The sequence below is a fragment of the Hemitrygon akajei genome, unplaced genomic scaffold (genome assembly GCF_048418815.1).
Source record: "Hemitrygon akajei unplaced genomic scaffold, sHemAka1.3 Scf000043, whole genome shotgun sequence".
Classification (NCBI taxonomy): domain Eukaryota; kingdom Metazoa; phylum Chordata; class Chondrichthyes; order Myliobatiformes; family Dasyatidae; genus Hemitrygon; species Hemitrygon akajei.
The window spans coordinates 6,273,534-6,298,747 of NW_027331929.1; the positions used below are offsets into that span (position 1 = coordinate 6,273,534).

The 25,214-nt window shown below is 48.8% G+C and overlaps 1 protein-coding gene across 2 annotated transcripts; it reads left to right on the forward strand.

Annotated features, from left to right (window-relative positions):
• The first annotated feature begins 4,760 nt into the window (after window positions 1–4,760).
• On the forward strand, window positions 4,761–24,959 carry LOC140720466 (NACHT, LRR and PYD domains-containing protein 3-like). 2 transcript variants are annotated; one of them, XM_073035315.1, is made up of 14 exons: window positions 4,761–4,876; window positions 5,836–6,039; window positions 9,874–9,970; window positions 11,873–12,232; window positions 12,808–12,974; window positions 14,896–15,067; window positions 15,169–15,234; window positions 16,738–18,472; window positions 23,225–23,311; window positions 23,467–23,637; window positions 23,793–23,963; window positions 24,116–24,286; window positions 24,442–24,609; window positions 24,774–24,959. In XM_073035315.1, the coding sequence occupies exons 3-14, from the start codon at window positions 9,961–9,963 to the stop codon at window positions 24,859–24,861; spliced, it is 3,366 nt and encodes a 1,121-aa protein (XP_072891416.1). In that variant the 5' UTR covers window positions 4,761–4,876; window positions 5,836–6,039; window positions 9,874–9,960; the 3' UTR covers window positions 24,862–24,959. The 2 variants fall into 2 exon arrangements, with proteins under 2 accessions (XP_072891416.1, XP_072891417.1); XM_073035316.1 differs by lacking the exon at window positions 4,761–4,876 and having other exon boundaries at window positions 5,816–6,039.
• The last annotated feature ends 255 nt before the right edge of the window (window positions 24,960–25,214 follow it).

Here is a 25,214-nt window from a genome sequence, read left to right on the forward strand (position 1 = left end):
GTCGTACCGTCAGACTCCACTTGGAGTAACCCGCCGGTGGAAGGCGAGTTCTTTCAGTGAGTTATGGATTTGGCTGTTCCGTAGCCCGCCGAGGTTACCGGACGCCTCAACTCTTGAATCCACCTCTGACCAAGCTCATTTCCTGCCCCTCGCTTCCGTCGGATAAGCCAGGCCGGTTTCGGTTGCCCTGCAGTTGGTTTAGATAGATAGATAGATAGATAGATAGATAGATAGATACTGTATTCTTCCCCATGGGGAAATTCAACATTTTTTCCAATGTCCCATTTTGTCCCTTCCTGTTCCTTACCTCCGTCGGGTTGTGTCCCGCTTCCTGCCCAGGAGTCCCGCGTCCTGCCCAGGAGTTCTGTAGCCCGCCGAGGAGGCTAGATCTAGGAACCCAAGAACTCCAATTCTCCAGTGAACCCAAGACTCTAGCCTCGAGCAACCATAGATTCCAAGCACTCCAGGTCTCTAAGGTTCCAAATCTCCAGGAACTCCAGAAACCCAAGTTTCCAAAATCCCCAAAAAACCTAGGACTCCAGCCTCGGGTTACCCAAGCCTCTAAGATTCCCAAGCCTCCAGGAACCCCAGGAACTCCAAGAACCCCAGGATCTCCAGGAACTCCACGAACTCCGAGAACTCCGACCTGCCCGGTCCTTTAGCTTTGTCCCACCCTGTTCCCAGTACTTCAGTGTCTGCGTTCTGCATTTGGGTGCAGTCTCAACGCCCCCTCCCCCCTTATGACCAGGAAATTTCTGCACTTGCCTCGCACGGAGTATTAGGGAACACCTTGTCAGGCCCGGCGGATTAATCCAACCTAATGTGCCTCAGGCAGAAAACAACTCTTTCTCTATAATCGGTATATGGTCTATGAAGTTGATGTCGCTTTGCTTCACTTTTATAGACGGTGTCGTCATGCTGAATAAATAAAGTTGCAAATTGTTTTTTATTGTCTCCCGCATGACATTTAAGACTAATCTCGGCAATACAGAGGAGGGCACATCTGGACGACAGGATACAAGAGATAACCACAAGCCGATTCGCAGGTGACGTGTTACCTCACTTGGAAGGACTGGTAGGTTCAGAGTTCTGGCCGTTCACAGAGCTGAGTGACAGGAGGGAAATTAGGGCGTTAGGCCTGAACATGGGGAGTGGGGACAGGTGGGGGTTTTGGGGGGAGGAGAGGGCTGATGGAAGTTTAGGAGAAATAACATGGAAGGGGAAGAAAAGGGAGTAGAGAGGCGAGAGTAAAGGAAGGGGTGAAAAGACGTTCAAATGAGAGAGGAGTGCTGAGCAAGGATTATTTCGAAAGCTTAGAGCAAGAGCGCTGAGGGAGAGATAGAGGGGCAGGAAGAGGTATGGCGAAGGAGACAGGGAAGGCAAAAGGGTAAAGATGGTTCTAGTTACCCTTTCTCCACCTGCCCCCCCTTACCTTATCAAGCATTGCTGCCCTATCTCTGAACTCACCCCCCCCCTTTCACCACACCTTGTTCCCCTACAAAAGTTAACGAGGCTCGATGCTGACCAGCTCGCACCCGTAGGCCTCGTCTTCATTTCTCCAGCAATTCCGACCCCACTCCTGCATTTGCTGGCCCATTGACAACACCGTTCCCGTACCACAGCCTGAACTTGACCGACCCTGCAGTCTGAGAGGGCGCAAAAACTCGGGATGGGGGTTGGAGACGGGATAAGGTTGCCAGCTTCTCCTCAGAGCAAACTTTCTCCACGCGCGTTCCACAGTTTGCATACAGCATGGCGTGAGACACACACAACCTCGCTATCCCGTCACTCAGAGCTCTCTCTCCCATTCCCTTATTCGTGATACATCTTATCCTCAGCGGGCGGCAACTTCGCCATTTCCCACAACCTCACCACCCCATTCCCCTTTCCACCACGATTGAGTGAATCACTGGCCAACTCTCCCAGTCCCGTCACTCCTGATACCCGCAGCTCCCTCTGCCCTCGCTCCGACCTTTTTGCCGTCCACCTCATCCTGGGTGGCGGCCATTTTGTGCTCGGTACATTTGCCGCCCGACCATCCAACGTCGTCGAATACGTAGATAGATAGATAGATAGATAGATACTTTATTCATCCCCATGGGGAAATTCAACCTTTTTTCCAATGTCCCATACACTTGTTGTAGCAAAAACTAATTACATACAATACTTATCTCAGTAATAATATGATATGCATCATCTAAATCACTAACTCAAAAAGCATTAATAATAGCTTTAAAAAAAAAAGTTCTTAAGTCCTGGCAGTTGAATTGTAAAGCCTAATGGCATTGGGGAGTATTGACCTCTTCATCCTGTCTGAGGAGCATTGCATCGATAATAACCTGTCGCCTAAACTGCTTCTCTGTCTCTGGATGGTGCTATGTAGAGGATGTTCAGGGTTTTCCATAATTGACCGTAGCCTACTCAGCGCCCTTCGCTCAGCTACCGATGTTAAACTCTCCAGTACTTTGCCCACGACAGAGCCCGCCTTCCTTACCAGCTTATTAAGACGTGAGGCGTCCCTCTTCTTAATGCTTCCTCCCCAACACGCCACCACAAAGAAGAGGGCGCTCTCCACAACTGACCTATAGAACATCTTCAGCATCTCACTGCAGACATTGAATGACGCCAACCTTCTAAGGAAGTACAGTCGACTCTGTGCCTTCCTGCATAAGGCATCTGTGTTGGCAGTCCAGTCTAGCTTCTCGTCTAACTGTACTCCCAGATACTTGTAGGTCTTAACCTGCTCCACACATTCTCCATTAATGATCACTGGCTCCATATGAGGCCTAGATCTCCTAAAGTCCACTACCATCTCCTTGGTCTTGGTGATATTGAGACGCAGGTAGTTTGAGTTGCACCATATCACAAAGTCCTGTATCAGTTTTCTATACTCCTCCTCCTGTCCATTCCTGACACACCCCACTATGGCCGTGTCATCAGCGAACTTCTGCACATGGCAGGACTCCGAGTTATATTGGAAGTCTGATGTGTACAGGGTGAACAGGACCGGAGAGAGTACGGTTCCCTGCGGCGCTCCTGTGCTGCTGACCACCGTGTCAGACCTACAGTCTCCCAACCTAAATGAGCCTAAAGCTCATTATCCGCTCACTCCACTCGCAGTTCATTCAATCCTAACCATCCTCAACCATCCCTCCTCACCATCCTCAACCATCCCTCCTCACCATCCTCAACAATCGCTCCTCACCATCCTCAACCATCCCTCCTCACCATCCTCAACCATCCCTCCTTACCATCCTCAACCATCCCTCCTCACCATCCTCAACAATCCCTCCTCACCATCCTCAAACATCCCTCCTTACCATCCTCAACCATCCCTCCTCACCATCCTCAACCATCCCTCCTCACCATCCTCAACCATCCCTCCTTACCATCCTCAACCATCCCCCCTTACCATCCTCAACCATCCCTCCTCACCATCCTCAACCATCCCTCCTCACCATCCTCAACAATCCCTCCTCACCATCCTCAACCATCCCTCCTTACCATCCTCAACCATCCCTCCTCACCATCCTCAACCATCCCTCCTCACCATCCTCAACAATCCCTCCTCACCATCCTCAACCATCCATCCTTACCATCCTCAACCATCCCTCCTCACCATCCTCAACCATCCCTCCTCACCATCCTCAACAATCCCTCCTTACCATCCTCAAGCATCCCTCCTCACCATCCTCAACCATCCCTCCTCACCATCCTCAACCATCCCTCCTCACCATCCTCAACAATCCCTCCTCACCATCCTCAAACATCCCTCCTCACCATCCTCAACCATCCCTCCTTACCATCCTCAACCATCCCTCCTCACCATCCTCAACCATCCCTCCTCACCATCCTCAACCATCCCTCCTTACCATCCTCACTTTCACCTCGCTCTCCTCTCTCCCGGACGTCAATCTAAACTTCTGCCGGGAGATATTTTCCAACATGAACTGGAAAACCAACATCTACTATGAGTGATGTACACCCCAGTCCCCAGGGTGTTTGCACTCCTCAGTGTGTCGGTCCCTCCAGGCCCACTTGTAATCTGTCCATCACCCGCTCCCTCAGCAAACTTCGAGCCGAACGCAATAGGCGACTTTTAACAGGGAGAATCTCCACGAACGTGTCTGACGGGATGTGGATCAACAACCGTTCCTTGTGAATTGATGTCAACCGTGGGCCACAGGTTTCTTGTTGCGACAGCTGCGCGAATAGGAAATTAATAATTTTTTAATGTTACCAACGTCAAAAACTCTCCGGAATCGCGAAGCTCTCGGAAAATATATAACTGCGGCCCTCCAGAAATCCTGTGGGGGCAAATTGCCGAACGTGTTTGTTTGAGTTCAGCAGAAAGGCGACTCCCTGCACCCGGACAGGTGTGGGATGTTTCAGCTGAAACTCGTCCTGAGCTGGGAAGCCCCGTTCTCACACAGGGTGGAGCTCAGAACCTCCCAGAACCCGAGATGGATCAAATCCTCGGACTGGGATTCGCTGAATTAAACACAGAACCTGGTTGTGATGGAACTGCAAGGAGGGAAATTGTTTGACCTACGCGGAAGTTCAGACAGAAACTACCCGCGTCCGCGAGAGACGGTTAGCGCTGCCTTTGATATTCCGGTCTGTGTATCCTCCATTTGCCCCCAGCTCCATCTCCCCCCGCTGTCGGACATACCCCGGTCCGCAGAGGGTGCGCGTACCAGAAATGCGGCCATGTACGCTTATTCCAGCTCAATCGGACCAGTGTATCTGTAATGCCCGACGGACACTGTATAAACAAATAGCCTCGGAGGTAGCAGCTTAGACTGAAATCTCTGTACATGGTGAGCACACCGCTCACCCGGGACCGCACTGAACTCCGTCCGGTTTCAAAATCGCAGTAAATGTTGTCTCCGATTCGTCAGAACCAGGGAGCGTTCACAGCGGGGTTCGGACCGGGAGGGAATTCAATGGCACGAAGGAGCTCTGAAATGTTCAAGTTAACGAATTAATTACTGACCAAACGGATTAGGAGAAGCGATGTCGTTACCTTCAATCAAAACATTGTCCTGTTGGTTTCTACTGAGTCAGTACTGTAGAACGTTTCACACCGACAGTGATATCCGAAATGTCCCACGGGGCAGGGTTCCGTCTCTGATCTCTCTCTCTCTCTCTCTCTCTCTCCCTCTCATCTCTATCTCTCTCTCTCTCTCTCCGTCACACACACACACATTCACACACACACACACACACACACACACACACACACACACACACACACACACACATACACTCTCACACATACACTCACTCAAACACACACACACACAGACTCACACACACACATACAGACACACACACTCACACACACACACATACAGTCACACACACACACACACACATACACACAGACTCACACACACACACACACACACACACACACACACATACACTCACTCAAACACACACACACACACACACACACACACACACACACACACTAAAACTAACTACTCAAAACAACAGAGAAAACGTGAGATTTTACTGTTTGGATTGTCTCAGTTAAGAATGCGGCAGATCGGCTAATTCTATTATTTTTATTTTTCTTAGAAAGAAAGATATTAAAACCACAGCTGATTTGGCGTTGAGATGAATTAGAATACTGGAAACTCACAAAGTCTGATAGCGATTGTGACAAGTCGGCATTCAGATTGCTGACACTGGGGAACTTTCTTTCCTCTGTCACCTCGTTTTATTGATATCCCCCTGGAACAGTAAGATTTGACTATAATATTCAGCCTGCTTTGCTGACAGTTGAAGGGAGGGGAGGAATGTTGAACCGTTTGGATTTGTTTTCAGCAGAAACGCCGCTCCCTGATCCGAGGAATGTCTGCGTGTCGGAATCCGTCCTGCGGACGGGCAGCAGCTTGCACACAGAAAGTCGCGCTGTGAGTCTCACAGAACAGCAGCACCGGCTCCTCGCCCGATTCTCTGCTATGAAGTTGGAAGAAAACGACTTGAAAATATATCCGCACGGAGACTGAATATTCTTAGCGAATTCAGGTGAGAATAATTCAGCTTCTGATATTTGTTTCCGATCTTTATTTCAAATCGATCCATGATCTGTGTTTTGCATCGGTGATCAATAACTCATTCGCTCCATTTTAACCCCCTTCCGGCGGCGATATGATTTGTGATCCTACACTTTCTTGTCAGCATTACTGAGATTTTTCACAGCTTATGCCACGATTAAAAACTGATCTGAAACCAAGGGTTCCGATTTCAAAGCAAGCGTGTGAAAAATCTCTTTGGACAACACGTTTCCCGTTTCCAAAACTTGGCATTTCAGATGAATGCATGTTATCTTTTCCTTTGAGACTGTGTTTATTGTGGGTACTTCCTACGGATCCGCTCGACAACCTGTAGAAGCAAAGATTTTGATTCTGTTCAAGGCCACGGCACACAGTAAACAGCGGGGATGGAGGCGGTGGTGGGAAAAGGGGTTGGTGGGGGTGGGGGATGACCGGTTTCAGAAAGAGACAGGCGGCAGGCGGCATTACGGAGCGAAACACATGATTTTATTGTACGGGGCAGAAGGCTGGATGGGCTGAGTGGCCGATTTCTGCGTGGTATATTGACAGTAAAGATCAGATAGTAAATGTCGAACTCCAGAGTTACTGTAACATTTTTTACTGTAGTACAGGGTGGAAGAGAGCGCGTTGGGCCGTAAAAGGGGTCGTGCCACCGGGGGCGATCCTCAACGGTGCAGGAAGTGCTGGCCGGTTTGAGGTCCGAGAAACCAAAGGGGTCCCAGGGGAGTAGGGTCCCCACTGTTTGAGGGGATGGACAGGGAGAGTAAACCTTCGGGGGACGACCAGCGCAGTGGGCTGGTAGTGGCGGGCGTCCCGGGAGAGGAGGGGCGGCTGGTAGCGTGTGCTTTAACTGTGGGAAAGAGGCGCATTTCCGGCGGGAACATGAACAGTCGGGGGTGTGCTACAGCTGTGGGGAAGGGGGACACTTTCGGAGGGATTGTGAGAGACAAGACGTCCCGAGGTGGGCAAGCCCCCGGGCGAATAAGAACGGAGAGGATTCGGGAAACTTAGGACAGACTCAATGAGGGAACGGACTGGGGTCTCTGGAGGAACACATTGCTAGAAATCAGCCAGGGGACCACCGAAAGCCCAAGCGTGGGCCTACCGATAGAGGGAGTTTACGCAAAAGCCATCCTCGACACAGGATGTCAGGTTACCTTATTGCACCGGCCGTTCTAAAACAAATATCTAAAGCACTTGTCAGTAACCCCATTTGAGGCACTGGAGATTTTGGGTGTAAGAGACAGTGATTAGCCGTGCAATGTGTACCTGTCAGTGAGATTGGAATTCTCCAAGGGCGATGTGGGAGTGTCTGAAGCCATTGAGACGCCGGTGTTGGTTTGTCCGGACCCGGTTGGAACAGGTGTCGCTCTGCCCTTCTGCTGGGGACTAACTCCCCTCTTGTGAATGGCTCCTGAGAGCCTGTAAGGAGAAGGCGCTGGAGACCCTTTCGGTACACCCAGTGTTTCGAGCTGGATCCTGAGTGCAAACGAGTGTCGGTGTGGTGTAAGCAAGGGAGGTCTAAAGTAATACGGCCAGGGGAGGTGGCACTAGTGATGGGGACCCCCAGATTCCCCGGAGTGCCGGCGGGCGAAGCCCTGTTAGCAGACGCCCCGCACGATCTCGAGGGGGAGACACGATTTCCGGCGGGGGTGCTGGTGAGGCCCGAAATGCAGAGGCCAGCGGTGGTACCTGCGAGGCGGATGGCCGTGAGTGTCAGGAACACTATGGCAGGTGAAATTACCTTTATGAGAGGGATCCCGCTGGCGCATTTGTTCCCGGTGACGGTAATGTCTAGCGCCCCTGTGAAGCCCACTAGAGGGGAAGGATTGGAAAGCAGAGGAAAGCTTACCACTGAGGCCTTTAATTTTGGGGATTCTCCTGTGTCACCGGAGCAGAAACGCAGGCTGGTGGAGAAGATGTTGAAGCTGAAAGATGTTTTTTTCTCTTGGCGAATTTGATGTGGGTTGCTCCAAGAGCACTCGCCATATCATCCGAGTGACTGAGGACACACTGTTCAGAGAGAGGTCACGGCGACTTGCCCCAACAGATGTGGAAGACTTGCAGCAGCACTTGTGTACGTTGAAGGAAACTGGAATTATCACTGAGTCCCGAAGCCCCGTATGCGTCCCGAATAGTAGTGGCCCGGAATAAGATGAGAAGGGTACGCATGCGTGCGGACTATCGGACTTTCAACAGGCGAACTGTCGCTGACCAGTATATCAAATATGGGATATTAATTGCCCAGCAATAAAATCTAAAATTTGGCAATGCCAATCCACCGTCCGTTTTTAACTTTTGTAAATGTATTTTACCTAACCTAGAATTTTTATTCGGCCAGAAATATATGAAAAATTTTTCAATGACCATTGTCAAAAAAAGATTGCGGAATAAAAATTGGTACCGCTTGAAATATATATAAGAACATAGGTGAAAAATCACCTTAATAGCATTAATCCGACTTATCAATGATAAAGACAATGGTGAACATTTAGTAAACAAATATTTAATGTGATCAATTAAGGGTAAAAAAATAACCTTAAATAAATGCTTTTTTTTGTAATTTTAATCCCTAAGTATATAAAATAAACAGTAACTAATTTAAACGGCAAATTTCTGTAAATTGGAACCTGCCTATTTAGGGGGAACAATTCACTCTTATTAAAATTCAGTTTATACCCGGAAAAATTACTAAACTGAGCCAACAATGATATAACTGCAGTAATGGATTTCTCAGGATCAGAAATGTATAATAACAAGTTGTCTGCATATTAAGATAACTTACGGATATCCATCCCGCGAGTAATGCCAAAAATGTTAGGTGATTCTCTAATAGCAATTGCCAAAGGTTCCAGCTCAATATCAAATAATAATGGACTAAGCGGACAACCTTGCCTGGTAATCCGAAATAAGCAAAAAAAGTGAGGTGCCGGAGACAATTTTCCACAATATGGACCAGTCACACACAGAATATCTACAGAGTTCAACAAAGACTGATCATGAGTCACCATGGCGTTGTGCATGGGAAGTTGTGTTCAACAATACTTTTTTAAGATTTTTGAAGATGATTGTCAATGAGGGTTGGGGAGTGGGTATTGTACATTGGCAAGCTGCCTCATGACAGCTTGGTCTGGAAGATAACGTCCCATTCGGTACAGAGACAAAGCTAGTTCAAAAGTTGGGTTCAAAAGTTGCCTTGAAGCTAGCAAGCAAAGAGTGGTGGATGAAGGTTTCTCCTCAGAGTGGAGGCGGGTACCTAGTGGTGTCCCGCAAGGCTACAATTTGGGACATTTGATTTTCGTTATTTGATAGCAATGATTACAATGCAAGTGCACAAGGCTTGACCAGAAATTTCGCCGATGACAGACAATTAGTAGATGGTACTCACGGTGAATATTATCGTCGCTTATAGGGGATCTAAATGGGCAGAGGATGGTAAATAGATTCCAAAACCAACCCGAGCAGCAACGGTTTCATGCAGAGGCTGGTGATTATGTGGCGGGAACTGCCAGAGGAAGTGGATGAGTCAGACACAATCGTATAATTCCAGAAGCAATTGGGATGTGAAGATGGAAGGAAGAGGCCAGGAGGAAAACGTCTCGATGGGCTGTAGGGTCCGTATTTGTGCTCTGTTGCTCCGTGCCTCTATCAGAAGAATGCTCTAGATATCACTGGACAGACATACAGACATGGTTTGGGAGTTGATGCGAACTGCGGCTCTGATACAGAGAATGGTTGTACTGTCACATTTGCAAAGTAATCCAACTCTCTCTGACTCACTGTCTGCTTGTTGTGTGTAATACAGGTTATCACCAGCAGGCTGGGCTGTCCTGCACCGGGATCAGAGTGTAAACAAGACGACGACAATCAACAACCGTCAGTCAGAATCAGAATGGCTACAGGTATGTTCACCTGGATCTTTATAACTAAACCTGCCCTGTTGGTGCACAATAGTTCAGATGAGGAAGCTTACACAGGCGCTAACAGGGCAGAGAAAAAGTTTAATCAAGCAGTGCCATTGATCCCACTGGTAAAATGACTTTGTATAATCGATCGGTCCAACAGTTCCAGCGCAGGGACCTGACACCAGTAATGGTCGAATGACTCCGCTCACCAGGCAAAGCTTCACCTGAGTGAAAGGAGCCGGAGACCCTGAATCAGCAGGTTGAGAGTGAAACACGAACAGGAATGTGACAGCGGTGCTGTTTGTTATGTAAAAGTCTACATTCAGGGCTTTTTTTGCACATCAGGGCCTGTTTAGAGGTGAAAGACATCTTCAACATTCATTTATAAAATTCAGAGACAGGTGACAAGAGCATTTCTGGGATTTCAGAGATTGTGCGATAATACAGCACTTCAGGTTTTGTCAGGGCAGCTCTCAACTCCCCCCTCGCTGCGGAAAGTAGATGAGGGGAGTTTTCCGAACTCAGTTTTCTGTAGCCGAGCCGAGAACATTGCCAGCCTTGGAAATGGCTGAGGATCAGGAGACACTTCATTTGTGGTCTGCATCGGTCTGTCACTGTCTGGCATGGAGGGGCTACTGCACAGGACCGAGAGAAGCTGCCGGAAGTTGTAAATATTCAGGGAGCGGTGTCTCAGAAAGGCAGCGTCCATTATTAAGGACGTCCAGCACCTAGGGCATGCCCTTTTCTCACTGTTACCATCAGGGAGGAGGTACAGAAGCCTGAATGCACACACTCAGCAATTCAGGAACAGATTCGTCCTCTCTGCCATCCCATTCCTAAATGGACATTGAATCTTTGGACACTACTTCATTTATTTTTGCACGTTTCTTTAATTTATTCAATACTTTATGTATTATTATTATTATTATTATTATTATTATTATTATTATTATTATTATCTTTCTCATTTTTATTCATTATTATTTTTCCCGCTAGATTACGTACTGTATTGAAATAATGCTGCTAAGTTAACACATTTCATGTCACATGCCGGTGATAATAAACCTGATTCAGATTCTGTTTTACGTGTGCAAGTTTACCCTTCAAGCTCCCGTGTTCCGGGGCAAACTGTCCCAGCCGAACCATATAACAAACAACCCCATCCGGTAACGGACTTGTCAATATCCTCGACACTTCTTCAAGCTGAATCACGTCCATCCTGTAGATTAGCAACTGTAAAGCTCTCTCAGCGAGCCTTTTAGCTGCTAGAAATGTACGCAAGACTCTCCCTTTGCCAATGACTTGTATAGCTGCTACATGACGATTATTATCCAGGAGACGGGATGGGACCCAGGGGACCAGGCATCATGGGCTTCAAGGTTATGTTCAGTCTGTAACCCAGGGGACTGGACGTTGTCCGTCTCAAGGCAGTGGTCAGTCTTTGACCCGGGGGACAAGACAGTGTGTGACAAAGCAACCGGAGAACGTTCGATCTGGAGGATCGGACCCCGAGTAATCCAGTGGCTTGTCTGTGAGTGATACAGGTGACTGACAGTTTGTGATCCAGGGAGATTTATGTTTGTGGGAGATAATCCCAGTGAAAATTCCCGGTATCACCTGATGCCGATCCATTAATAACCGCTGATTATTGGTGTGTTCAGCTAATGCGTAGTCGGTGATCAGTATTACTGTGTTTATCCATTTCTTTTTCTGGGAGTGGATGTGTCCACTCACTGGCTTATCGGGATGGTGACCTAACATGAAGGGTGGTTTACATTAACCAGCACAATCCCTCTCCAAATCCGGTCAGCCGGAGTCCCGGCTCCATTGCAGACACCCGTTGTGAATCCTTGTTCGAGCATAAATCACTCTAAACCTGCAATTCATCATTTACTGCAGGTGGGAAATTAAATCCGGTACAGAAAGTACACAAGAGGCTCTTACCAGGCAGCTCATCGAGGGAAGATGATCGGGACACAGGAAGCAAGGTTCCAAAGCAGGGTCAGATTGAGAGCAATGTCCCAATGGAATGCGGTCCGGCCGCAGAGGAGGAGGAGCAAATTCAGCCCAGAGACAGTGACGTCAGAGACACCGAGCAGGACCCTGGAACCGGCACAAGTGAGGCGACTGCCTGTCAGCCCAGAGACAGTGACGTCAGAGACACTGAGCAGGGCCCTGGAACCAGCACAAGTGAGGCGACTGCCTGTCAGCTCGGAAACTCATCAAACACGGAATTGTCAAGTGCCCAACAGGGAGTGGGTGAGTGAAGCATGAGGGTGATGTGTTCGCAGAATGACGTGGGAAGTGGGTAAATGTGATTCCTTGTTGGAGGGTTGGTCAGAGAGGGGAAAGTGTGGGCGTGGTGCATGCGGTGTAGTGTGGCACCGGTTACCGCACTACAGGAAATGTCCTACCTGCTCTGAGGATTTCCAGGATGTGTATCGGAGGAAATGCAGCTCTCCGGATAAGAGAGTATTTCCAGGATATGAGTTCTGGGAAATGTTTTCGCCAGGATAGAGAGAGTATCTCTGGGAAGCGACTATCATTGACAGTCCCAACATATATTGCCCATTTTAAACTGAAATCGGTGAGTGGGAGGGACCGTGGGAGAGACAGGTTTCTGGTGAATGGGTTCCTTCTGGGAACGTCTAGCACAGCGCATTGATGGGTCGGTTTTTTAAGGCCAGTGTTGGAGATTAGGGCAAAATACGTGTTTCCAGCTGAAAGCAGGTAAACATTCAGGTTCAAGAGATGACTGGTTTGTTGAGTTTGGTGAAGCAGTGGAGACAAGCGATATTTGAGTTTGTGACTACATTCCCATTTTATATTCGCAGAGCCAGAGTTTACAATCTCCGACCTCCTGGCAGAGGGGGGCGAGTATCGACTGTACCAACTGACAAAGTTCTACAGGGAGAGACTGAAACATGCAATTGAAGAGAAAGTTGAACGACTCGGTTGGATGTTGACAAAGGAGGGACATTTCAGTAGAGAAGAAAATGAGGTGATTGTATTTAGAGTATTGTCACTGAACTTCTGGTATCAAAGGGAATAGTGATCAATATTAATCTCCTGTACTTGCTAGGAGTTCTACCTGGCATTAAAGACTTTGATCTCTGAATTGTCTTCAGTAGATCTGTTTCAGCTGTTCAGGTGGGGAGCACTGGGAACTGTAGGTTCAGAGTCACCTTCTCCTCTCACACCTGCTGTATTTATCAGTGTACCGGACCTCAGTCAGACCTTTGTCTTCAGTAGATCTGTTTCAGCTGTTCAGGTGGGGAGCACTGGGAACTGCAGATTCAGAGTCACCTTCTCCTCTCACACCTGCTGTATTTATCAGTGTACCGGACCTCATTCAGACCTTTGTATTCAGTAGATCTGTTTCAGCTGTTCAGGTGGGGAGCACTGGGAACTGCAGATTCAGAGTCACCTTCTCCTCTCACACCTGCTGTATTTATCAGTGTAGCGGACCTCAGTCAGACCTTTGTCTTCAGTAGATCTGTTTCAGCTGTTCAGGTGGAGAGCACTGGGAACTGCAGGTTCAGAGCCACCTTCTCCTCTCACACCTGCTGTATTTATCAGTGTACCGGACCTCAGTAAGACCTTTGACAAGGTTCCGCACGGAAGGTTAGTTAGGAAGGTTCAATTGTTAGGTATTAATATTGAAGTAGTAAAATGGATTCTACAGTGGCTGGATGGGAGATGCCAGAGAGTAGTGGTGGATAACTGTATGTCATGTTGGAGGCCGGTGACTAGTGGTGTGCCTCAGGGACCTGTCCTGGGTCCAATGTTGTTTGTCATATCCATTAATGATCCGAATGATGGGCTGGCACATTGGATTACTAAGTATGCAGAGGATACTAAGATAGGTGGCGCTGTGGATAATGAAGTAGGTTTTCAAATCTTACAGAGAGATTTAGGCCAGTTAGAAGAGTGGGCTGAAAGATAGCAAATGGAGTTTAATGCTGATAAGTGTTAGGAGCTACATTTTGGTAGGACTAATCAAAATAGGACATGTACGGTAAATGGTAGGGCATTGAGGAATGCAGTATAACAGAGTGAACTAGTAATAATGGTGCATAGTTCCCTGATGGTGGAATCTCATGTGGATAGGTTGATGAAGAAAGCTTTTGGTATGCTGGCCTTTAAAAATCAGAGCATTGAGTATAGAAGTTGGGAAGTAAAGTTAAAATTGTGCAAGGCAAACCCAAATTTGGAGTATTGTGTACAGTTCTGGTCACCGAATTATTGGAAAGATGTCAACAAAATACAGAGAGTACAGAGGAGATTTACCAGAATGTCACTTGGGTCTCAGCACCTAAGTACAGAGAAAGGTTGAACAAGTTAATTCTTTATTCTTTAGAGCGTTGAAGTTTGTGTGGGGAACTTGATAGAGGCATTTAAAATTATGAGGGGTTAGATAGATTTGACGTGCATAGGCTTTTTTTCCATTGAGAGTAGGGGAGATTCAAACAAGAGGACATGAGTTGAGAGTTGGGGGCAAAAGTTTAGGGGTAACACGAGGGGGAACGTCTTTACTCAGAGAGTGGTAACTGTGTGGAATAAGCTTACAGTAGAAGTGGCAAAGACAGGTTCAATATTGTCATTTAAAAATGGATATGTATATGGACTGGAAAGGAATGGAGGGTTATGGGCTGAGTGCAGGTAGGTGGGACTAGGTGAGAGTAAGCGCTCGGCACGGACTGTGTTACTGTGCTGTAATAGTCATATCGTTGTATGACATAAGTGCAAGGGCTGCATATCTGGACTGTTGAACAGGCATTCAGTCTAAAATTAATTTTTCATCTTATCAGGACCGTCGGTCAAATTCACCTCAGCTCATTAATCCAGGATGAATATTAAACTGTGAGATTCGCCATGTCTGTCCATCTATTCCACAATAAATTAATTGTTTGCTTTTATAGAAAGTCACTGAACTGACAGAGAAGGGAAACCGGACAGAGAGTTCCAGACTCTTCCTCAGTTTGGTGAATGGCAAAGGCTCCCTTGTCCGGAGGGCGATGTGGGAATCCTTTGTGATGTGGAGGACTGAGTTACCGAAGTTGGACAGGATACTGAGGGAGATACAGGAGCTCGGTATGTTAAAAACACGCACTCAACACAAAGGCACATTGAACTAAATAGTTGTAATTATTTTAGTTCTGTTTTCATGAACTCTTTTTTTTTTATTTAAACAGGTCCTTACCCAGAGGAATACATATACATCGCACAAGGGTTGTCTCAGTTACCCACTGAACTGACAGGTGAGTGATGAAATGCTCTGTTCAAATGTTAGACTGTGACTTGGCGGATTCTGGGAACGAAAATCCACCATCAATCATTCGGCGATCTCTGGTTTCAGGTTACAATTCAGATCATCTCTCGTTGCAGCCTGAACATTGTAAAGTGTATTTTTCCAGCTGTTCCAGCTGTTAATGTATTAATCCAGTCCTTGTGTCTGCTGAACCCTCCACTCCGGGTCCTAACGCTCTGGGTATCCCCACACACCCCAGACAGGCTCCTGACACACTGTATGACCCAGTCCAGGTGACCTTACTCTCTTCAGACCTTTCGGATTCCGAAGCACCTTCTCCTTCGTAATAGCAGCTGCACTCAATTCTGTCCGCTGATGCTCTTTACAATTTGGAATTCTGCTAGTGACTTCCACAGAGTATGTCTGACATTTCCTTTTGCACCCGTTACTAAATGTACAACTTCATTTTCCAGCGGTTCGATATCAACCCTCTACTTTTTTTACTCTTTATATATCTGGGAAAGAACAAAAGAAAAACTTTGTTATCCTCTCTTATGCTATTGACCATACCCTCGCATTTCCTGCACATTCACGTATCTCTTGGAGCATCTATAACATAGTTGCCTCCAGGCTGTAAATTCCAGGCACACACAACCTTGTGAAAAATCTGCCCACATGTACTCTAAATTTACCCCATTTCACCTTTACCAAATGCCCTCTGGTATGAGCCATCAATCCTAAGTTGAAAGCAAAATACAGGCTCTCGACCCAAAATCTTATCTCTCAATCTTATAAACATCAGGCAGATCTCTATTAAAACTCCAGAATAAACAATCCAAGTTTCTCAAAGCTCTACTTGCCTCACATGCCACCGAATCCAAGCAACATCCTGGTGAACCTGTTCTGCACCCTCTCCAATCATCCCCAGTGTTGGACAATCAGAAGTGAACACAATACTGTAGATGCACCATAAAACCATCAGACTTAGGAAGATAATTAAGCCATTCAGCTCAGTGAATTTGCTCCGCAATTCCTCTCAACCCCATTATCCTGCCTTCTCTAAATGTTGACGCTCTTCCTGTTTTGACACCATTGGTGTTTGCAGTGGACACCTGTTACTCCCCAGAGTGCAGTTTTGCCAAAATGCACAGGGTCCTGCTCTCCATATTTCCACACCAGGTCAGCAATAACACCGTGTGTTAATGATGCAAACAATGTTTAAAGATAGTGAAATTATGTAACAGCACTGCAGTCAGGATTGCAATAGGATATCCGGGGAATGTTCACCTTCATCAGTAATTAGTGTCAGAATATGATGATTGGACATTTTTCTGAGACAATCATCGCTGTTAGTTCCTGTGTCTGTGAACAGAAATTTACTTTCTGTTCTAATATCCTTGGAAGCATTGAATTAATTCATGTAATCTCAAACACTGAATATTGGAATGTAGTAATAAAGTTCTTTGTCAGTTGAGCTAGTTAACATTTTGAATATGTTTTTGTTCCCATGAAGATGTTCAACAGAAACACAAGGAGACTCTGCGGGCACAAACTGAAACACTGAGAGTGAACACGATCCTGATGAGGGAGAAGGTGAAGGTTTTCCAGCTGGATGATCGATACACAAAGCTCACGGTCATTTCTACTCTTCGAGATCGGAGACTGGTGGAACACGAGCTGCTGGCAAGAGGCAGAGACCACGAGGATTACAGAGAGAAACATTTCCGTGGAGCGTTAGAAAAAATACAGACTGCACAGCTATTCCACAGCAGTTTTTCCCGGAGTAAATCCAAATCTGGGAGTTCTGCAGCAGTAGCCGGAGTGCCAGGAATCGGGAAAACAACAATGTTACAAAAGATTGTTTATGACTGGGCCGTGGGGAAAATATTCCGACAATTCCAGTTTGTCTTCAGTTTCAAATTCCGGGATTTAAACTCTATTAACTGCAGGATAAACCTGAGGGAACTGATTCTGGATCAGTATCCTTACTTTGGGAATATCCTGAGAGAGGTCTGGAAGAACCCAGAGGGATTGCTGTTTATATTCGATGGTTTGGATGAATTCAAGCACAGAATCGATTTTGCAGATAGTCGGAGAGATACAGAACCCAAGCACCAGTGCCCAGATCCCGAGAGGTGGTGTGAAGTGTCTGACATAGTGTACAGTTTAATCCAGGGCAAGCTGCTCCCAGGGTGTTCAGTGTTGGTGACCACCCGCCCCACTGTGTTACATTTATTGAAAGAGGCGAAGATCGGTGTCTGGGCTGAAATCCTGGGATTGGTTGGTGAGGAACGGAAGGAATATTTCATCCGGTATTTTGAAGATCAGACTGTGGCAGCAGCTGTTTTCAAACACGTGCAGGAGAACGAGATCCTGTACACCATGAGCTACAACCCCTCCTACTGCTTGATCCTCGCTCTGGCACTGGGCCCCTTCTTCACACAAAGAGTCAGGGACCCGCTCAGAGTTCCCAAGACCATCACTCAACTGTACTCCTACTATATTTACAATATCCTGAAAAATCACGGCCGTGAGATTGAGATACCCCGTGATGTGTTACTCAGGGTTGGTCAGATGGCCTACAGAGGAGTGTCAGAGAAGAAGATTGTGTTTGCAGACGGAGATTTGATCAAGTTCAATCTGCAGCCTTCCCGGTTCCTGTCCGGGTTCCTGATAGAGATTTTGGAGAGAGAGGATTCTGCCCACAGCGTGGTGTACACATTCCCACACCTCACCATCCAAGAGTTTGTAGCTGCAGTCGCACAATTCCTGACTGTACATCCCGAGGATATCCTGAAATTCCTCAATGAAGCCCACAAGGCAAAAGATGGGCGATTTGAGGTATTTCTCCGTTTTGTTGCGGGTCTCTCCAACCCAATGACAGCTCGGGGCCTGGAGGAGTTTCTGGGTCTATTTCCTCATCAAACAACCTGCCGGGTGATTGACTGGGTGAAGGAGGAGGTTAAACGCCAGAGTAGAAACACGGGTGACACTGGTAGAAGGAGACTCCTGAACACATTGCACTACCTGTTTGAGTCTCAGAATCGTGGACTGGCTCAGGACGCACTGGGATCTCTGAAAACACTTTCATTCAGTGGCATGACACTGACCCCTATTGACTGCGCGGTCCTGTCTCATGCCATCGGACTCTGTGATACAATAACATATCTCAACCTGGAGTACTGCCACATTCAGTGTGAAGGAATCCAGCGGCTGGGACCCGGGCTGCACAAGTGCCAGGAGTTGAGGTAACTTGATTTATCTCTCACTCAGAACTGTGACACTGTTCTATTGTGCTGTTGCAAAGTAAACGGATTTGGGTAAAACTGCAGTAAATCAGATTGAGATGTATTGTGGCAAATGCCACCCCCTTCATCTTGTGCGATCACTCTTCCCCATCCCCACTTTTCCTGTTGGATTTCTCAGCCATTACCCTTCCTCTTCTCAGATTTCTCTTCCACACCCACGTTCCTGCTGTGGGATCTCTCTACCCTATCCACTTCCTCCTGTGGGGTCTCCCTTCCCCATCCCCCCTACTCCTGTGGGATCTCCTTTCCCTTACCCAATTCCACCTGCATGATCGCTTTTCTTATTCCCTCCCTCCTGTGGGATCTCTCTTCCCGATCTCCTTCCTCCTGTGGTACCTCTCTTCCTGATTCAGCTTCGTACTGCTAGATATCTATTCCCCATCCCCCTTCCTCCTGTGGGATCTCTTTTCCCCATCCCCTTCCTCCTGTCGGATCACTTTCCCTATCCCCCTTACTGTGGGATCTCTCTTCCACATGCTCATCCTCCTGGGAGATCTCTCATCCCCATCCCCTTCCTCCTCTGGGATCTCGATACCCCTTCCCCTTCCTCGTGTGGGATCTCGCTTCCCCATCCCCCTTCCTCCTGTGGGATATCTCTCCCCCATCCCCTTCCTCGTGTGGAATCTCCTTTACCCATCCCCCTCCCTCCCAAGCGAACATTTTTCCCCATCCCCCATCCTCCTATAGGATCTCTCTTCCCCATCCCCCTTCCACCTGTAGGAACTCTTTTCCCCATCCCCCTTCCTCCTGTGGAATCTCCCTTCCCCATCCCCCTTCCTCCTGTGGAATCTCTCTTCCCCATCCCCCTTCCTCCTGTGGGATCTCCTTTACCCATCCCCCTTCCTCCTGTGGGATATCTCTACCCCATCCCCTTCCTCGTGTGCAATCTCCTTTACCCATCCCCCTCCCTCCCAAGCGAACATTTTTCCCCATCCCCCATCCTCCTATAGGATCTCTCTTCCCCATCCCCCTTCCACCTGTAGGAACTCTTTTCCCCATACCCCTTCCTCCTGTGGATCTCTCTTCCCCATCCCCCTTCCTCCTGTAGGAACTATTTTCCCCATCCGTTTCCGCCTGTGGGATCTCTCTTCCCCATCCCCTTCCTCGTGAAGGATCTCCTTCACCCATCCCCCTTCCTCCCAAGCGATCATTTTTCCCCATCCACCTTCCTCCTGTAGGATCTCTCTTCCTCATCCCCTTCCTCCTGTGGGATCTCTCTTCCCCATCCCCTTCCTCCTGAGCGAACTCTCTTCCCATTCAATTTCTCCCGTCGGATCTCTCTTTTCTATCCCCCTTCGACCTGAGGGAACTCAGTTCCTCATCCCACTTCCTCCTGTGGGAACTGTCTTCCCCATCCCCCTTCCTTTTGTGGGAGTTCTCTTCCCCAGCCCCTTCCTCCTGTGGGATCTCTCTTCCCCATCGCCTTCCTCCTATGGGACCTCTTCCCCAATCCCCCTTCCTCCTGTGGGATCTCCCTTCCCCATCCGCCTTCCTCCTGTGAGATCTCTCCTTCCCCATCCCCTTCCTCGTGAAGGATCTCCTTTACCAATCCCTGTTCCTCCCAAGCGATCATTTTTCCCCATCCAACTTCCTCCTGCAGGGTCTCACTTCCCCATCCCCGTTCCTCCTGTAGGAACTCTATTCCCCATCCCCTTCCGCCTGTTGGATCTCTCTTCTCCATCACCTTCCTCCTGTGGGATCTCTCTTCCCTATACACTTCTTCCCGTGGGATCTCTCTTCCCCATCCGCCTTCCTCCTGTGGGATCTCTCCTTCCCGTTCCATTTCTCCCGTAGGATCACTCTTTTCTATCCCCCTTCGACCTGAGGGAACTCAGTTCCCCATCCCACTTCCTCCTGTGGGAACTGTCTTCCCCATCCCCCTTCCTTCTGTGGGATCTCTCTTCCCCATCCCCTTCCTCGTGAAGGATTTCCTTTACCCATCCCCCTTCCTCCGAAGCGATCATTTTCCCACATCCACCTTCCTCCTGTAGGAACTCTTTTCCCCATCCCCTTCCACCTGTGGGATCTCTCTTCCCTATTCCTTTCCTCCCGTGGGATCTCTCTTCCCCATCCCCTTCCACCTGTAGGAAATCTTTTCCCCATCCCCTTCCGCCTGTTGGATCTCTCTTCTCCATCACCTTCCTCCCGTGGGATCTCTCTTCCCCATCCCCTTCCTCCTGAGGGATCTCTCTTCCCATTCCCTCTTCCTCCTGTCGGATCTCCATTCACCATCCGCCTTCCTCCTGTGGGATCTCTCCTTCCCGTTCCATTTCTCCCGTAGGATCTCTCTTTTCTATTCCCCTTCGACCTGAGGGAACTCAGTTCCCCATCCCTCTTCCTCCTGTGGGAACTGTCTTCACAATCCCCCTTCCTTCTGTGGGATCTCTCTTCCCCATCCCCTTCCTCGTGAAGGATCTCCTTTACACATCCCCCTTCCTCCCAAGCGATCATTTTCCCCCATCCACCTTCCTCCTGTATGAACTCTTTTCCCCATCCCCTTCCACCTGGGGGATGTCTCTTCCCTATTCCCTTCCTCCCGTGGGATCTCTCTTCCCCATCCCCTTCCACCTGTAGGAACTCTTTTCCCCATCCCCTTCCGCCTGTGGGATCTCACTTCCCTATTCCCTTCCTCCCTTGGGATCTCTCTTCCCCATCCCCTTCCTCCTGAGGGATCGATCTTCCAATTCCCTCTTCCTCCTGTTGGATCTCCATTCACCATCCGCCTTCCTCCTGTGGGATCTCTCCTTCCCATTCCATTTCTCCCGCAGGATCACTCTTTCCTATCCCCTTCCTCGAGTGGGATCTCTCGTCCCAAATCCCCCAACTCCTGTGGAATCTCTTCTCCCCATCCCACTTCTTCATGCGGGAACTCATTTCCGCATCCCCTCCCTCCTGTGGGATGTTTCTTCCCCATCCCCCTTCCTGTTGTGGGATCCGTCTTCCCAGTCCCCCTTCCTCCTATGGGATCTCATTTCCACATCCCCCTTCCTCCTGCAGGATCTCTCTTTCCTATCCCCCTTCTACCTGTGGGAACTCTCTTCCCAATCCCGCCATAACTGTGGTATCTCTTTTCCCCATCCAAATTTCCTACTGCGGGATCACTTTTCCACATCACGCTTCCTCCTGTGGGATCTCTCTTCCCCATCCCCCTTCCTCCTGTGGGATCTCTTTTCCCCATCCCCTTCCTCCTGTCGGATCACTTTCCCTATCCCCCTTACTGTGGAATCTCTCTTCCACATGCCCATCCTCCTGAGGGATCTCTCATCCCCATCCCCTTCCTCCTCTGGGATCTCGATAACCCATCCCCTTCCTCGTGTGGGATCTCGCTTCCCCATCCCCCTTCCTCCTGTGGGATATCTCTTCCCCATCCCCTTCCTCGTGTGGAATCTCCTTTACCCATCCCCCTCCCTCCCAAGCGATCATTTTTCCCCATCCCCCATCCTCCTTTAGGATCTCTCTTCCCCATCCCCCTTCCACCTGTAGGAACTCTTTTCCCCATCCCCCTTCCTCCTGTGGGTCTCTCTTCCCCATCCCCCTTCCTCCTGTAGGAACTATTTTCCCCCTCCGTTTCCGCCTGTGGGATCTCTCTTCCCCATCCCCTTCCTCGTGAAGGATCTCCTTCACCCATTCCCCTTCCTCCCAAGCGATCATTTTTCCCCATCCACCTTCCTACTGTAGGATCTCTCTTCCCCATCCCCTTCCTCCTGTAGGAACTCTTTTCCCCATCCCCTTCCTCCTGTGGGATTTCTCTTCCCCATCCCTTTCCTCCTGTGGGATCTCTCTTCCCCATCCCCTTCCTCCTGAGCGATCTCTCTTCCCATTCAATTTCTCCCGTAGGATCTCTCTTTTCTATCCTCCTTCGACCTGAGGGAACTCAATTCCCCATCCCACTTCCTCCTGTGGGAACTGTCTTCCCCATCCCCCTTCCTTTTGTGGGATTTCTCTTCCCCAGCCCTTTCCTCTTGTGGGATCTCTCTTCCCCATCGCCTTCCTCCTATGGGACCTCTTCCCCAATCCCCCTTCCTCCTGTGGGATCTCCCTTCCCCATCCGCCTTCCTCCTGTGAGATCTCTGCTTCCCCATCCCCTTCCTCGTGAAGGATCTCCTTTACCAATCCCTCTTCCTCCCAAGCGATCATATTTCCCCATCCACCTTCCTCCTGTAGGATCTCACTTCCCCATCCCCGTTCCTCCGGTAGGAACTCTTTTCCCCATCCCCTTCCTCCTGTGGGATCTCTCTTCCCCATCCCTTTCCTCCTGTTGGATCTCTCTTCTCCATCACCTTCCTCCTGTGAGATCTCTCCTTCCCCATCCCCTTCCTCGTGAAGGATCTCCTTTACCATCCGCCTTCCTCCTGTGGGATCACTCCTTCCCGTTCCATTTCTCCCGTAGGATCTCTCTTTTCTATCCCCCTTCGACCTGAGGGAACTCAGTTCCCCATCCCACTTCACTTTTCTTGCCAATGGTGAATGAGACGGAATATGTGGGGTTCACAGGGTCACAGCAACAGACTAAATTATTGACATTGGGTGAATACCCTGGAGCTGGGCAGTGAGAGACTTTGACAGTGATGGGAAATCCAATCAGTGATTTACGGAAGGGTTTAATGTTTCCTGAAATATCCGCGTGAAAGAAATTCCCTCAGACCCTCGGTTTGTATCACTTTCTTCATCAAGTTGTCTGTTTGTGTTTAGACTTGGCGAGAATGAACTGGGAGATTCAGGAGTGAAACTGGTGTTTTCGGCTCTGGGGAACCCGGAGTGTAAAATACAGAAACTGTGGTAAGTACCAGACTGTGGGAGATTGTGTTTACAGTCACTGGGTGTCTGACACTGAACATTAATGTGATCAGTAATAGTGTTACTGATGATCACTGGGGATCTGTACCGTCTCCTGTCTCTCTGTGTCCTTCACCCTCACTCTCTCTCATCTCCAGGCTGAACAATGTCGGTCTAACAGATTCTGGGACCGAGGATTTCGCCTCTGCTCTCAGTACAAACCGATCACTGACGGAGCTGGACCTGAGTGATAATAAACTGCGAGATTCAAGAATGAAATTGGTGTCTGCGGCTCTCAGGAACCCAGAGTGTAAAATACAGAAACTGGTGTAAGTACCAGACTGTGGGAGATTGTGTTTACAGTCACTGAGTGTCTGACACTGAACATTAATGTAATCAATAATTGCGTTACTGATAAACACTGGGGATCTGTACCGTCTTCTGTCTCTCTGTATCCTTCACCCTCACTCTCTCTCATCTCCAGGATGAGTGGTGTCTGTCTCACAGATTCTGGGGCAGAGGATCTCGCTTCCTCTCTCAGTACAAACCCAACACTGACGGAGCTGGACCTGAGTTATAATAAATTAGGAGATTCAGGAGTGAAACTGTTGGTTGCGGCTCTCAGGAACCCGGAGTGTAAAATACAGAAACTGGAGTAAGTACCAGACTGTGGGAGAGTGTGTTTACAGTCACTGGGTGTCTGACACTGAACATTAATGTGATCAGTAATTGTGTTACTGATAAACACAGGGGATTTGTAACATCTCCTATCTCTCTGTTTCCTTCACCTCACTCTCTCATTTCCAGGCTGAAATGTGTCGGTCTCACAGATTCTGGGGCCGCGGATCTCGCCTCCGCTCTCAGTACAAAACCATCACTGACGGAGCTGAACCTGAGTTATAATGAACTGGGAGATTCAGGAGTGAAACTGGTGTCTGGGGCTCTGAGGAACCCGGAGTGTAAAATGCAGAAACTGTGGTAAGTACCAGACTGTGGGAGATTGTGTTTACAATCACTGGGTGTCTGATACTGAACAATAATGAGATCAGTAATTGTGTTACTGATAAACACTGAGGATCTGTACCGTCTCCTGTCTCTCTGTACCCTTCACCCTCACTCTCTCTCATCTACAGGCTGGAGAGTGTCGGTCTCACAGATTCTGGGGCCGAGGATCTTGTCTCCGCTCTCAGTACAAACAAATCACTGACGGAGCTGGACCTGAGATCAAATTCGTTGACAGACCGATCTGTCCCCGCTCTCCGCCGCCTCATACTGACACTCCCGAGTCTGGAGCGGATCGGGTGAGTGTTTGGGTTAATATCCAATGTGATAAAATGTCAGCGGATCCGCGGGTTTTCTGGTGATATTTGTCTGTGAGCGTTGTTGAAACATTAACCCCGGTCCCCTGTTACTGACACTGTTGTGTAATCTGTTTATTTCATCTTTATTCTCCCATCTGTTTCAGGCTGGTGGGGAATCGGTTCACTGAGACCGGGGAGAAGGAACTGAGACCTCTACAGGGAGTCAGATCCGGACTGACTGTGGAACTGTGAACATCTGAATGTGTGAACATCCCCGCCCGCGTGATGGAGCCGATTCCCCACCCGCGCCTTTAACGACCCCCTCCCCTTTAACACCCCCTCCCCTTTAAATCCCCCCTCCCCTTTAACTCCCCCTCCCCTTTAAATCCCGCCCTTACCTTTAATGGTCGCGCGCCGGGGGTAATTCCCAACGGTTTTAACGGAACCGGCTCCGGTCACGAGCTCGGTGATATCGGAAGCGCTCCCGCAGTGACTTTTTTCCGCCCGTTGTCCAGCGGCGCAGCTTCCGCCGGATGTGCGGGTTCCAGACTCTCCCACGTGAGACCCCGGGGAATTACCCAGACAGGAGGAGCCCGGGGGCCGGG